Here is a 15,349-nt window from a genome sequence, read left to right on the forward strand (position 1 = left end):
GCATTAAAGCATAAGTTTAGTCAAAGGTTCACAAAACTTCAGATGCCTCCTCAAATCACTAACTGTCATCAAACATGTATAATAACAGTTAAATACATTTCAAAAGTCAAATTCTCAGTAATTAATATTCACCAAATGAGCACCGTCATGTCAAAATTTGATTAGATATAATATGACCATTAAAGGGGAAATGAAATGTGTTAAGTTCATTGCATGAGATTTTAAATGGCCACAGATTTTTTTGTTTCCCTCAAAAGGTACTTGAATCAGGCTGGCTTTATGATTCACTTTGACTGTTAAAACACGGCAGAAGTGATACTGTGTACGTGACTTCCAATCCCAGGGCTCAAGAGGTCTTGAGGTTTCTGTTCTCACTCTCTTGGAACACTGTCTTCCTGTGAAGAGGCCCCGGTTAAGCCTGCTAGACACATGGCCCAGCTGACTTGGGAGGAAGTCAACCACCAGACTTGGGAGGAAGACCATTTTAGACCATCCAGTCCCAGAAATTTCTATATGACTGCAGACTTCTGTATAATCCCAGGGGACACCAGAAGTCCAGCTCAGCAGACTTGGGAGAAATCAACCACCAGACTTGGGAGGAAGACCATTTTAGACCATCCAGTCCCAGAAATTTCTATATGACTGCAGACTTCTGTATAATCCCAGGGGACACCAGAAGTCCAGCTCAGCAGAGCCCAAATGCTAAGCCACTGAGTCATGGGAAATAACATGGTGGTTGTTTTAATCACTATGGTAGGCAGAATAACAGTTGCCTTAAGTTGTTTATGACCAACCCAGATAGCATATTCAAAAGCAGAGACATTACCTTGCCAACAAAGGTTCGTCTAGTCAAGGTTATGGTTTTTCCTGTGGTCATGTATGGATGTGAGAGTTGGACTGTGAAGAAGCCTGAGCGCCGAAGAATTGATGCTTTTGAACTGTGGTGTTGGAGAAGACTCTTGCGAGTCCCTTGGACTGCAAGGAGATCCAACCAGTCCATTCTGAAGGAGATCAGCCCTGGGATTTCTTTGGAAGGAATGATGCTAAAGCTGAAACTCCAGTACCTTGGCCACCTCATGCGAAGAGTTGACTCACTGGAGAAGACTCTGATGCTGGGAGGGATTGGGGGCAGGAGGAGAAGGGGACGACAGAGGATGAGATGGCTGGATGGCATCACTGACTCGATGGACGTGAGTCTGAGTGAACTCCGGGAGTTGGTGATGGACAGGGAGGCCTGGCATGCTGCAATTCATGGGGTTGCAAAGAGCGACTGATCTGATCTGATCTGAAAGTTGTTTATTATCCTAATCCTGTGAACCTATATGTTACCTTACATGGCAAAAGGGACTTTACTGATGTGATTAAATTAATGACCTTAATGATTATCTTGGATTTTCTGAGTGGGCCCAATGTAATCACAGGGCCTCCTTGGTAGCTCAGCTGGTAAAGAAATCTGCCCTCAAGGCAGGAGACCCCAGGTTGATTCCTGGGTCGGGAAGTTCCCTTGGAGAAGGGATAGGCTACCCACTCCAGTATTCTTGGGCTTCCCTGGTGGCTCAGACGGTAAAGAATCTGCCTGCAATGCGGGAGACCTGGGTTCGATCCCTGGGTTGGGAAGATCCTCTGGAGGAGGAACCCTCCCTCTCCAGTATTCTTGCCTGGAGAATCCCCATGGACAGAGACGCCTGGCAGGCTACAGTCCATGGGGTTGCAAAGAGTCAGACATGACTGACTGACTAAGCACAATGTAATCGCAACTGTCCTTATGAGGGAGAAGACCAGAAGGTCAGAGTCAGAGAAGATGTGACAAGGGAAGCAGAGGTCAGAATGATGGAACTGGGGGCACTGAAGATGGAGAAAGGGGGTTGCAAGCCAAAAAAAGCAGGGGGCCTCTATCAGCTAAACAAGGCGAGGAAACAGATGTCCCCAAATCCTCAAAAAGAAACACAATCCTGCTAACACCTTGATCTGAACCCAGCAAAACCCAACAGACTTTTGACCTACCAAAGATAACATGTATGACGTTAAGCTAGCAAATCTGTAGTAATTTTTTATAGCAGCAAAACTAATACAGCCACTAAGATTTGGGGTGATGGTAAACAGCAAGAGATAACTGACTTAATAGTCCTTTGAAAACATAAGATCCTTCCTAAGAGAAAAATCAACCTAAATATTTTTGTTTTATTTAATTAAATATCTATATATAATAAAACAGTTTTAAGTTGAATTCTTAGTATTCCATAGAATCATGAATATGACACTTTTCAAACCCCAAAATATGCTCCTATTGAAATCAATGTAGTATAACAAACACAAAACCCTGTAAAACAATTCATTCTCTTTGAACACGACCAGAGAAGGCGTGCAAATTACTGGCTGGAGTATACACTGTCCTGCAAACACAGATAAAGTAATTATTGCAGACTAAGGAATTTAACTTAATCTAACCTTTTTAATTGCTTAATTAAGACAGAATAATCATTTTTTAAGTCCCTTTGAATATGAAAAACAAGCATGAGCTTATCTTAGGAATGATCTCTCATTGAAAGAAGTAACACTAAATCTAAATGCTATGTCACTGAAAGAATAATTTATGAGCCAAATGCCTTCCTAAACACAAAACCTTTATCCTTTAAGGTCTTCAACAAACTCAAAAGTGACAGTATTATACAAATTAAATAAAATAAATCATTAATCACAATAAAATATATCATTCCTAAGATACAAAACTAGCTTAAATATGTTCATTTATGGACACACCCACATTCCATTCTGGTCAGTTAGAATACTTATGAGTCAGTATATTTTCAGTTACTATGAGCAATGGGTCAAAAAAAATGAGGTTTTGCAATTCAAATATACACAAAGTGTTCTATTGTTACATTAGATTCAAAAATTTCAAGATTAAAACAAATTAAAGTAGATAAGCAAAAAAGTTCCCTAATCTGTAATATAAAACTTATAGATACCAAAGATTTTAATGTAAAAGAAGTGATATATCTAAAATACATAAAGTCAACAGCTACATAAATGTAAGTTACTCTTTCTTATAATAGTATATCAGGAATTTAAGAGTTTTTTTTATTTATAAGGTACATTCCTTCAAATATCACACCTCCTCCTTCAAGGGAAAAAAATTCTGTCAGAAATGGTTTGAGGGATGTGGGGCAGAAATTGCTTAAGGACTATACACTTCAGTTATTTTAGATCCCTTCATGTGGAGTATCTTATTTCCTGATTGTTAGTAATTGCACTGTTTAATTTTTTTTAATGCCTCTATTATTTGAAGGAGGAGGTGTGATATTTGAAGGAAGTGAGTGAAGTGAAGTCGCAAAGAGTCGGACATGACTGAGCGACTTGACTTCACTCACTTCCTTTAAATATCACACCTCCTCCTTCAAATAATAGAGGCATTAAAAAAAATTAAACAGTGCAATTACTAACAATCAGGAAATAAGATACTCCACATGAAGGGATCTAAAATAACTGAAGTGTATAGTCCTTAAGCAATTTCTGCCCCACATCCCTCAAACCATTTCTGACAGAATTTTTTTCTGGGAGATATTACTGATTTCCTACCTTCTTAAACAAAGTAGACTCAATAACAATTTATTATTTTCAAAATGTTCTAGAAGCATTCCTTCCCTGGTCATCATAAAGAGTTCACTTAATTGTGGAAAATTAAAGAAACTCTATCCAAAACAGTGATAGCATGTTTGTCAATTTACATCACAAGAAAAAAAGGTTTCATATATTTTAACTGTAGCTTTTTCTTTTTTAAAGTTCCTACATGGAAAGTTCTGACTTGACACAACTAGCTGTGGATTTCCTATGCTAACCTGAGGTGACCATCACCATCAGTAGATCTTCAGACTAAAATGCTAATACTGACATTATAAGTAATAAGTTTATGGTTTTAAATCCATCTAACAACAAATACAAAAAGAACTTCCCAGATAGTTCAATGGATAAAGAATCTGCCTGCAATGCAGGAGACACAGGAGACATGGGTTTGATCCCTAGGTCTGGAAGATCCCCTGGAGAATGAAATGGTAGCCCACTCCAGTATTTCTTGCCTGAAAAACCCCATGGACTGAGGCATCGGATGGGCTACAGCCCATGGGGTCACAAAGAGTCGAATATGGCTGAGTGACTAAGCACAGCAAGCAACAAGTACAACAATCACTAGCGCTTAGACAGGACTTCAAGTACTTTCAGTGTCGGCATACACTAACTCATTCCATCTTCAAAGATGATTTGTTGAAATTCTGTTTTTACTACTGTTTTAGAGATGAAAAAATTCAGGTAGGGGTTAAATAACAAGCCATAGGTCACACAGCTAACGAGTAGCAAGGCAAGATCAAGAACCAGGCTCCAGAGTCTGGACTCTTAACTGCTTTGCTAAAAACTATAGCTTGGGAGGCGTTTGGGAAAGGCTGAGGGAGGAGGCTGAGAGGAGGAGGCTGAGAGAAGGAGGCTGAGGCAGAGAGGAGGAGGTCCAGGCTGAGGGCAGAGGCTGGAAAAGGTTGGGGTTGAGGGAGGAGGCTAAGAGGAAAGGAGGTGGAGCTTGAGGGAGAAGGCTGAAGGGAAGGGGGACGAGGCTTAGAGGGGAGGCGGCGGTGGTGGTGGGGGGGTCCAAGGTCAGGAGGGTCGCCTCGGGAAGCCAGAGGTCACCTTGGTGGGGAACTCTGAAGTCTGATGTGGAGTTTGCGGCGGCCTCCTAGAGGGGAGGCTGAGTCCGAGGCAGGAGGCAGAATCTGGTGAAGAAGATTGCCGGGTGATATGTTCTGCTGAGAATCCTAAGATCTCTCACTGCCCCTTTCCTTCCTCATCTTTTCTGTTGAGAGGCCTGCAGGGCTCAGCACCTAGAGGTCACCAAGTCCCCTCCCCCTGTCTCCCAGCGGGCCCTGCGGTTGCTGCTGGGAAATGGGACTCCTGGGGTTGGAAGAAGAAGGATGCAACTTGTTAAAACAAACTTTTTCGTTGAACAGAAATCTGTGGAGCAGCAGCTTCTTCTGTTCTAGGTATCATTTAGGGGCTGAGGCCAGGGGATGGTCTTGCCACCTTCCTCTCACTCAGTCTGGAGGAGCATATAGACCATGACAGAAAAATTGCTCTACACTATCAGGTCGGGAGGAAGGACAGCTCAGAGTTTGCTGGGAGCACAGCGAAGTATCTGCCCAGCCTGAGAAGTCAGGCAAGGAGGTGCCATCTCAATTAGGACCTGAAGAGCAAGAGTTATTAACTAGGCCCAGGAAGGATAAAGATAACAAGTTGAGAGGTAAGAGAGAGGCGAGCACCTTTGGAAAAAAAAAGAAAAAAAAAGAAAAACTATAGCTTGACTAAATCCAATTGTTCTTTTAAAAACTTATCATCAGTAGAACTAAGCAAATTCATATGATCAACATTAACTTTTTAATGCTATTAGCTGATCATAATAATAAACATGTGCCTTAACTGCTAGCTTATCCATAAATCAAGATGGATTCTTTCTTTATCTCTGGTTGGTCCATGAAGAACATCAGGAACACATGGTCCTGTGGACTCTGTCTAAATGCTGATTCAGATTGCAAAATCATGAGACACTTAGGAACAGCTGAACACTGACCATGCTTGACGGTTTTAAGGAACTGCTGTTTATTTTTTAGGTGTGATAATAGAAGTATGATTTTTTAAAAAGTCTTTAGTGTTCAGTGATGAATACCTATGTATTTATGTATAAAATTATATGCCTTCTAGAATTTGCTTCCAAATATTTCAGTGAGAGGGATTAGAGGCAGATACAGTAAAACAACATGGCCACGTGTTACTAGGCAATGGATGCATTATACTTGAGATTTCCTACAAGAAAAGAATATTGCTAAAATGTTCTAACAGTTACTGCTTTATTTAATTATTTGTCTGTAAAGCAATTTACACTGAACGGCTCTCTTTCACATCAATTCAGCAGACCGTTATTGGATTGTGCTTGATGTTACAGAAACATCTCTCTGAACAATTTCCTACCTTCACAAAGCTTACATTCTAAGAGAAAACATGTTCAACAGGTACATATAAATGCAAGTGAGATGTGTACTGTGAAAGGTGATGTCCCCTCTGAAGAAGGGGAATCAAACTGTGAGCCGGAGGTCAAAACAAAGTTTGCCTGGCAGAACAGGCGGGAAGACAGAAAGTGAGCCAAACAGCACCAGTGACAACATGGAGGGGAACCACTGCACAACAGCCTTGTCTGAGGAAACAAGAGTTTAGGATGGTTGTCCATGGGGTCACAAAGTCAGACGCGACCGAGCACAGCACAGCCTTTCTCAACAAGAGTTACCAGGAGAATTAATCCTTAAGGCCCTGGCATTAATGTAATGAATTAACATCTCCCCTATGCCTACAGAATGGCATGGTTAAGAATCACTTTTGGGAGAAAAAAAATCACTTCTGGGAAAACTGAGAAAAATAGTTTCTCTCAAATAATTTTCTGTGTTCTATGGTTCTGATAAGGAACTCCGGCTGAGAAAGTCATTTTAACTGACTTTCAATTTTCTTTTTCAGACAAGGAACAGTTAGCTTCACTGTACAAAAATGTTATGAATGCTATAATTAAGCACCTAATCTTTGGAACCATTTCAAATAGTTCACTCACTCCCAATTAAGGAAAAGATGTCAAAGCTGTTGATTCCAACAGCAATCGGTCTAACTTCTCAAAATATAAAACACACACACTAAACCACACATATTTCTGAGCTGCACTCTAAAATGAAAAGTTTCTTTCAAATAAAAGTTTCTTTCAACTGAGATTTGTACTAGCTTCAGAATAACATTTTTAAGTAAAATGAAGTGCAATTTTCAGCCAACTTTCAAAATGCTTTGTTTTTGTCAGTTACTTAGAAACATAAAACTATTGAGAACAGGAAGGGCTAATATTTTAAGGAATCCTATTTTTAGTTGTAACATCATATATCCTTTTTAATTTCAATGTAAGTGAAAAATCCGTGGTGAACCACCAGCTCTATTCCCTAAAGCTAATACAAAAATGTGCTCAGGATTTTTCTGTTAGAATATTTAAGGTTAACAGATTTTTGTGTATCCCTGAGATGATTGAGAATTTGCAAACAAATACTGTTGTGTTTGAATACAAGTAAACTCTAATTGGAGAAGGAAATGGCAACCCACTCCAGAGTTCTTGCCTGGAGAATCCCAGGGACGGGGGAGCCTGGTGGGCTGCCGTCTATGGGGTCGCATAGAGTCGGACACGCCTGAAGCGACTTAGCAGTAGCAGCAGCAAATTCTAACTGCTGTAACTTTTAATATCTTAGACCTAACAGAATTGTAACTACATCTCAAAAAATATATATATATTAAGAGAGAGAGTATTAATATTCCCCACTCAAGCTTTTCTATCTAGTGTAGAGAAATTTTTAGACCCACTTTGCAACAACTCAAAAAGTAACAGTTTGACACTTGCACAACACCGTAAAAAAGAGGAACTGTCCGTGAAGAAAAGGTAGTGGACAACTGGCCACACGAAATTCCTAAGTGGGTCAACGTACATTCGAAACAAAAGTCAAAGCTAGACAAATAATCGACACAGTAATGATGTAATTAATATTTAATTTCCAAAGAACAAAAGACGAGTTAAGTCCTGCTCTAATGTTATGCCGCATAAACATACCCAAAACAGGTTTCTTCCTTTTTTTTTTTAAGTCGTGGGCTGTAACTTTTGACTTGAACATATTCGGCTAGCAATTTTCCTTTCAATTAGTGTCAACCTCAGGTATGAATCTTCTTTGCTAGTTAGGTAAGCAATAGAAACTGAAGAGAACTATTGACTTCATAGGAACGGATGCAATGGTTTCAAGCACAGGCTTATTGTAACACTTTGCTGTCATTTCGTTCACTGCATTCTTAAATGTATGGAATGGAGAAGGGAATGGCAACTCACTCCAGTATTCTTGCCTGGAAAATTCCATGGACAGACCACAGGGTGGCAAAGAGTCGGACACAACTGAGAGACTATTAAACGCACGGCTCCTTTGCGAGTCACAGGAACCCGGCAAACCGCATTCCATTTCATTTCCAGGCGGCGGCTGCACACACTGCACTGAGTCAGTTGGCCACAGACTCCACCCTGCAATATCCCGGCTTTTACTTCGAAGAGGCTCTGTTTCGTCAGGCCCCCACAGCACCCTTCGAAGACCCAGAATCCACTCCAGAGGGGCATATAACCGGGGCTGACAGGAGGTCTTTTCACTACTGCTACTGAGGACAGACTCAAAACTTTCCCCGCAGAGCTTTATCTGCAGGATAAGACCAAAAAAACCGCGGACAAACTACTGCCACAAAGAGGGAACCCGCCGCACCCCCCCAGCTCCAAGCTGGACTCTCGCACGCCAACTCTGCGCACGCGCGCGCACGCGCTCTCCGGCCACTGGGCCGGGAGGTTGACAGAAAGTAGGAAGGGAGGGAGGGTGGGGGGGTGGCAGCCGTCATGGCTGGCTCTGCCCGCAAGTTTTCTCACCTCGGTAAACGGGTCCATTGCCCCGGACTTCGCGTGTCGATTACGAGACGGCCAAAACGGTGGTTCAAATTCAGAAAAAGAAAAGTGAGTGCCGTCTCAGTGTGTCACTTGAAGAAAACAAGAAGGTGGTGGGGAACTCCCCCAAGCTCCTCTCCTCTTCCCCACTGCCTCCGAAGTCCGACTCGGCCTGCAGCGGCGGTTCAAATTTGAATTTCAGCGCCCGGACCCGCGCGCATGCGTGGGGGGTGCAGGGGGCAGGGCACGCCTCTCCTGGCCGTGGCGCTAGATCACGTGGCCTCGACGGGGCTGGGAGGTTCCCAAGAGTGGCTTTGCCGGCTTAGTGATAGCCTGGCCCCGGGCCGGCGGGGATGCAGCGGTAGGTGCGGCTCTCCAGTGCATCAACTGCCTCCTGGCTCAAAGCCCCACCCGCAACGCTCGCACACCCCACCCTGTTTAAGCAGATCCCTTCACACTCCTGTGCCTGGGCGTTCCTGCTTTCCTTCATTCCTAAATCTAGGATTAAGGGCCCTTCTGCTTGGAATCCCACTGGACCTTTGAACTTACATAGCTTTATGTTCATATGCTCTCCAGCTCCTGTTTCACGCCAAGGTGGACTCAGTCTTGGCCTTCTTGAGGCGCAGGTCTGGTGAGCCCCCAGACACTTGTCACTAATGACCAGTGAGCCGCCTTGGGCACTGGCCTTTATCACAGGGAAAATAAGGTTAACTTTAACAGACCTGTTAATGCTTATACACAAAACTCCTGTTGGCCCTTTTTATTTTAACCCCATCAAACTGCATGCAAAGTTAGAGCTGACAAGCTACCCATTTTGATCCTTTCTTTTACAGGTAAGAGAAGGGAGACACTAACACTTTAAGTAACTGATCCTGGAGAAATGAAAATCCCATTCTCGGCTCATAGTCGACTTTCCACCACTGGATCATAGCTAGGTCTCATGACTATTCTTTATTGAGAAATGAAAAATACGTTTTATAGTTACTGTATTGGATTCATACCTTATTTAACAAGTCTGTACTAGGACTTGTTATAAAGACAACAAACAGGATGTGACTTGTTCATCTGTAACACTGTGTAGACTTATGAATGGCTGCCCAACAGTTGAACAGGCCAAAACCATTACTCCCAAGTAAGAATTTCAGTCTATTTAATAAGGTTTCTATCTCAGCAGTCAGTAAACATTACAAAAAGTATTTCATGAGTAATATATGTAAGTTGAATTGTGGTACTGTATGTAGTAATGGAAAGAATTCTGAGTGTGGGATGAGAAGAAATTCCTTGGGGCCTTGACTCCACCAGGACTCTGTGACCCTAGGCTTTAGGCAAATCATTTAACTCATTATCTTTTAAATCTTTTTGGGAATCATAGACTTCTTTGAAAATACAATTAAAGCTTTAAAATGCCCTTTCAATCATAAGCATTTTAAGATATGATTCCATGAAGTAATGGTCACTGGTTAAGAACCTCCAATTTAGCCTCTTTGGATTTTGGTTTTCTCATCCGTAAAACCGAAATAATCAGCTGCCCTGCCTTTCACAGAGTTGTTAGGCAGATCAGGTGAAAAACTGAGAGCAATCCAAAAGTATTCTGTAATAAGTAATAAGGTCCTACCCAAGTGTTTTGAATTATTAATATCTAACTCAAAAGTGTGGCTTCCCTGATAGCTCAGTTGGTAAAGAATCTGCCTACAATGCAGGAGACCCTGGTTCGATTCCTGGGTCGGGAAGATCTCCTGGAGCAGGGATAGGCTACCCACTCCAGTATTTTGACTTGAAGAATTCCATGGACTGTATAGTCCATGGGGTCTCAAAGAGTTGGACACAACTGAGTGACTTTTGTTTTAACTTTCTTTTCAAATCAAAAATGTTAATCGCTCATTTGTGTCTGATTCTTTGTGACCATATGGACTGTAGCCCTCCAGGCTCCTCTGTCCATGGGATTCTCCAGGTAAGAATACTTAAGTGGGTAGCCACTCCCTTCTCCAGGGGATCTTCCTGACCCAGGGATTGAACCCAGGGCTCCTGGGTTCAATACCTGCGTTGCAGGTGGATTTTTTTCCATCTGAGCCACTAGGGAAGCCCATGCTAGCTATGAACCAAAGAGAAAAGATGCTTGAATTTTTTTTCAAGTGCTAGACAAGAAAGTGGTGGGTATATTAGGGTTGGAGGTTCAGGAGGAAGTTTACACAGCATTGAAAAGTGAGTCATTACAAACTTATGAAGCCCTGTGCCTTCCAGCTTTGACCTCTGTGAGCCTTAGATTCTTTATGCCTGTGTGCCTGCGTGCTCAGTTGTGTCCAACTCTGCAACCTCATGAGCCCATGGGGCTCCTTTGTCCATGGAATTTTCTAGGCAACTGGAGTGTGTTGCCATTTTCTTCTGTAGGGGTTCTTGCCGACCCAAGGTTGGAGCTCGTGTCTCCTGCAGTGCAGGCAGATATTTACCACTGAGCCACTAGGTAAGCCCCTTAGATTCTTTATAACTGGATTCTAATAAAGACTGAACAAGATAAATAGAACATGTGGTGCAATATAACTACTCAGAATGTTTAGTTTATGTTTATTCACAATCTCTGTGTCTTTACCCTGATAATGATGATAATAGCAACCACCCTATAAAGCTGAAGTTTGTTAAACCCCTACTCTGTGCCAGAAGCTGTGCTAGAGACTGAAGTCTCAGTTCAGTTCAGTCACTCAGTCATGTCCGGCTCTTTGCGACCCCAAGGACTGCAGCACATCAGGCTTCCCTGTCCATCACCAACTCCCGGAGCTTACTCAAACTCATGTCCATCGAATCAGTGGTGCCATCCAACCTTCTCATTCTCTGTCCTCCCCTTCTCCTCCTGCCCTCAATCTTTCCCAGCATCAGGGTCTTTTCCAGTGAGTCACTTCTTCACATCAGGTGGCCAAAGTATTGGAGTTTCAGCTTCAGCATGAGTCCTTCCAATGAATATTTCCTTTATGATTGATTGGTCGGATCTCCTAACAGGTCTCCCTATTTACCTTCTTACCCCCTGATAGTTAGAACTACCTTTCTTCTTTAAAAACTGTGCTATAAAATATTTCCAGTGTAACAAAAAATTAGTGAATAGAACAGATAACCATGTACTACCACCTAGCTTAAAAACCTTTGTAATGAAAGTCTCCTATGTATTCCTCCTTCATGTCATTTACCTTCCACTCCCCAGGGGTTAAACTATCCTGATTTTCATGTTTATCATTCCTGTGAAATGTATGTACTTTTATTACATTTACATATATATCTATATCAATATATAGAGTTTTTCATAAATGTTGTTTTTACTGTAAGTAAAATTTCTGCAACTGGTTTCTTTTCCAAATATTCTCTTTATGAGATACATCCTCACTAACAGATTTAGCTGCATTTTATTCATTATCGCTGCTATAATTCTATTTTATTAATATACTTGCAATTTATATATCCATTATCCTGTTAGTGGACGTTTAGCTCATTTCCAGTTTTTCATTCCAAAGACCCCATGATGCCATGAATATTTTTATGTTTCCTTATGTCTCCATGCAAAATTTTCTCTAGAGTAATATACTTAAGAATTAGATGATCATTTCAAAAAATATATTTCAGTATTGCTGCCAGATATTAAAAATAAATTGCCCTTCAAAATGATTGTAACAATTTATATTCTAATCACCTTTCTATAAGTATGTCTGCTACTATAGCCCCTCTTTAGTACTTGGATGCTTTTTAGCTTCTATCATTCTTGTTTGTGTACATTTCTCCTATTACTAGTGGAAATGAACATTATTTCATGTGTTTATTGGCCTTTCAGTTTTCCTTTTCTGTGAATTTCAAATTCATATTCTTTGCTCATTTTTCTATGTGGTTGCTTTTTCTTATTGATTCAAAGCATTTTGTTTACTATTTTTATAGGAAAATAACTCTTCCTGGTTTTTTGGCTGGAAAATATCTTTTCCTAGTTTATGGTTTGTCTTTTCATTTTAGGATGTCTTGGATGTACAGAAATGTTTACTACTAATGTGATTAAATACATGTATATTTTCCAATAGGGTTTGTACTTTTCGTGTCTCAAGAAATCCTTCCCTACCCTGAGGTTGTAAATATGTTCTCCCATATTTTCTTCTAAAAAGTGTGGGTTTTTTTTTTTTTTTTTAATGATTCTGTCTTTAAATTATCTGGATTGATCTTATTTTTTATCTGGAAAACCAAATGTCTTAGCAGCATTTATTTAGTTGTCCACTGACCTGTAATGCCACTTTTGTAGTATACCTGTATGTGTAGGTCTGTTTAGAAGCTCTTTATTCTATTCTACTGGTCTATTTGTCTAGTCCTCTTCCAATATCAAACTGTTTTCATTATGTAATCTTACATACCTCATCTTTGTGACATCAAACCATTTTATTAGTGCACATGGACATATCTTCATTAATTTAAGCCTACTTTAACATCTTCCAAAATATATATATAATGTACTTGCATAAAGATCTTTATACTCTTTGATGTATTCACATGTATCTTTGTGGTTATTGCTTTTAAAATTATACATTTTTAATTGTACTTTAAACTAACTATTATTAGTATATAGGAACATGATTATTACAAACCTACTGAACTATCATATTTTAGTAATTTATCCAAAGGGTAGGAGCTTTTTATTTTTTTTATTTTTTTTTCTAATTTTATTTTATTTTTAAACTTTACATAATTGTATTAGTTTTGCCAAATATCAAAATGAATCCGCCACAGGTATACATGTGTTCCCCATCCTGAACCCTCCTCCCTCCTCCCTCCCCATACCATCCCTCTGGGTCGTCCCAGTGCACTAGCCCCAAGCATCCAGTATCATGCATCGAACCTGGACTGGCAACTCGTTTCTTACATGATATTTTACATGTTTCAATGCCATTCTCCCAAATCTTCCAACCCTCTCCCTCTCCCACAGAGTCCATAAGACTGTTCTATACATCAGTGTCTCTTTTGCTGTCTCGTACACAGGGTTATTGTTACCATCTTTCTAAATTCCATATAAATGCGTTAGTATACTGTATGTTTTTCCTTCTGGCTTACTTCACTCTGTATAATAGGCTCCAGTTTCATCCACCTCATTAGAACTGATTCAAATGTATTCTTTTTAATGGCTGAGTAATACTCCATTGTGTATATGTACCACAGCTTTCTTATCCATTCATCTGCTGATGGACATCTAAGTTGCTTCCATGTCCTGGCTATTATAAACAGTGCTGCTATGAACATTGGGGTACACGTGTCTCTTTCCCTTCTGGTTTCCTCAGTGTGTATGCCCAGCAGTGGGATTGCTGGATCATAAGGCAGTTCTATTTCCAGTTTTTTAAGGAATCTCCACACTGTTCTCCATAGTGGCTGTACTAGTTTGCATTCCCACCAACAGTGTAAGAGGGTTCCCTTTTCTAGGAGCTTTTTAAATTGTAAATTATACAGTGTCAATTTCTTGTGTAGATCCAGTTTATGTCTTCTGTTGCAAGTAGGAAAATATGCAAATTCTTTATCATACCTACAGGGCCCTACATGATCTGGGACTAACCTTCCTCTCCTAGTATCCTGCTGCTGCTGCTACTGCTAAGTTGCTTCAGTGGTGTCCGACTCTGTGCGACCCCATAGATGGCAGCCCACCAGGCTCCCCCGTTCCTGAGATTCTCCAGGCAAGAACACTGGAATGGGTTGCCATTTCCTTCTCCACCTAGTATCCTAATATTCTCCAAATATCACAATGTACACGTGTGCTAAGTCACTTCAGTCATGTCCGACTCTTTGTGACCCTATGGACTGTAGCCCACCAGGCTCCTCTCTCTGTGGGGATTCTCCAGGCAAGAAAACTGAAGTGGTTTGCCATGCCCTCCTCCAGGGCATCTCCATTACCCAGGGGTCAAACCCACATCCCTTATGTCTTCTGCATTGGCAGGCAGGTTCTTTACCACTAGCATCCCCTGGGGAGGCCCAAATATCACAATTGTTATAGAGTTTCTAAGTCATGTCCAACTCTTTGCAACCCATGGACTGAAGCATGCCAGGCTTCCCTGTCCATCACTATCTCCCAGAGTTGTTCAGACTCATGTCCATTAAGTCAGTGATGCCATCCAAACATCTCATCTTCTGTCACCCCCTTCTCCTCCCGCCTTTTCAATCTTTCCCAGCATCAGGGTCTTTTCCAATGAGTCAGCCCTTCACATCAGGTGGCCAGAGTATTGGAGCTTCAGCTTCAGCATCAGTCCTTCAGTGAATATTCTGGTTTGATTTCCTTTAGGATTGGTCTCCTTGCTCTCCAAGGGATTCTCAAGAGTCTTCTCCAGCACCACAGTTTAAAAACATTAATTCTTCAGCACTCAGCCTTCTTCTTACGTCCATACAGGACTGCTATAAAAACCACAGCTTTGACTATATGGACCTTTGTCGGCCACGTGATGGCTCTGCTTTTCAATACGCTGTGTAGGTTTTTCATAGCTTTCCTTCCAAGGAGCAAGCATCTTTTAATTTCATGGCTGCAGTCACTGCCCGCAGTGATTTTGGAGCCCAAGAAAATAAAGTCTGTCACTGTTTCCATTGTTTCCCCATCTATTTGCCATGAAGTGATGGGACCAGATGCCATGGCCTTAGTTTTCTGAATGTTGAGTTTTAAGCCAGCTTTTTCACTCTCCTCTTTCACCTTCATCAAGAAACTCTTTAGTTCCTCCTTGCTTTCTGCCATTAGGGTGGTGTCATCTGCATATCTGAGGTTATTGATATTTCTCCTGCCATCTTGATTCCAACTTGTGACTCATTCAGCCCGGCATGTACATCATGTGAAAATAT

General features: G+C 41.2%; 2 protein-coding genes across 5 annotated transcripts in view; one reads left to right on the top strand and one right to left on the bottom strand.

The window, feature by feature from the left end:
• Positions 1-8,686, bottom strand: part of ANLN (anillin, actin binding protein) — a 61,067-nt gene extending 52,381 nt beyond the window's left edge. For 2 of the 4 annotated variants that reach the window (XM_070787844.1, XM_070787843.1), the window contains exon 1: positions 8,510-8,686. In XM_070787844.1, coding sequence (XP_070643945.1) covers positions 8,510-8,527 — 18 coding nt within the window. In that variant the 5' untranslated portion in view covers positions 8,528-8,686. Of the gene's footprint in view, positions 1-826; positions 893-7,933; positions 8,300-8,509 lie in introns of those variants that run through there. The other 2 variants (XM_070787841.1, XM_070787840.1) reach the window with 2 other exon arrangements.
• Positions 8,492-15,349, top strand: part of MATCAP2 (microtubule associated tyrosine carboxypeptidase 2) — an 86,639-nt gene continuing 79,781 nt past the window's right edge. The window contains exon 1 of the mRNA XM_070787845.1: positions 8,492-8,593. The gene's annotated coding sequence lies outside the window, so the exon portion shown is untranslated. The remainder of the gene's footprint in view (positions 8,594-15,349) is intronic.

The sequence above is a fragment of the Bos indicus genome, chromosome 4, assembly GCF_029378745.1.
Source record: "Bos indicus isolate NIAB-ARS_2022 breed Sahiwal x Tharparkar chromosome 4, NIAB-ARS_B.indTharparkar_mat_pri_1.0, whole genome shotgun sequence".
In the NCBI taxonomy this organism is placed as follows: Eukaryota; Metazoa; Chordata; class Mammalia; order Artiodactyla; family Bovidae; genus Bos; species Bos indicus.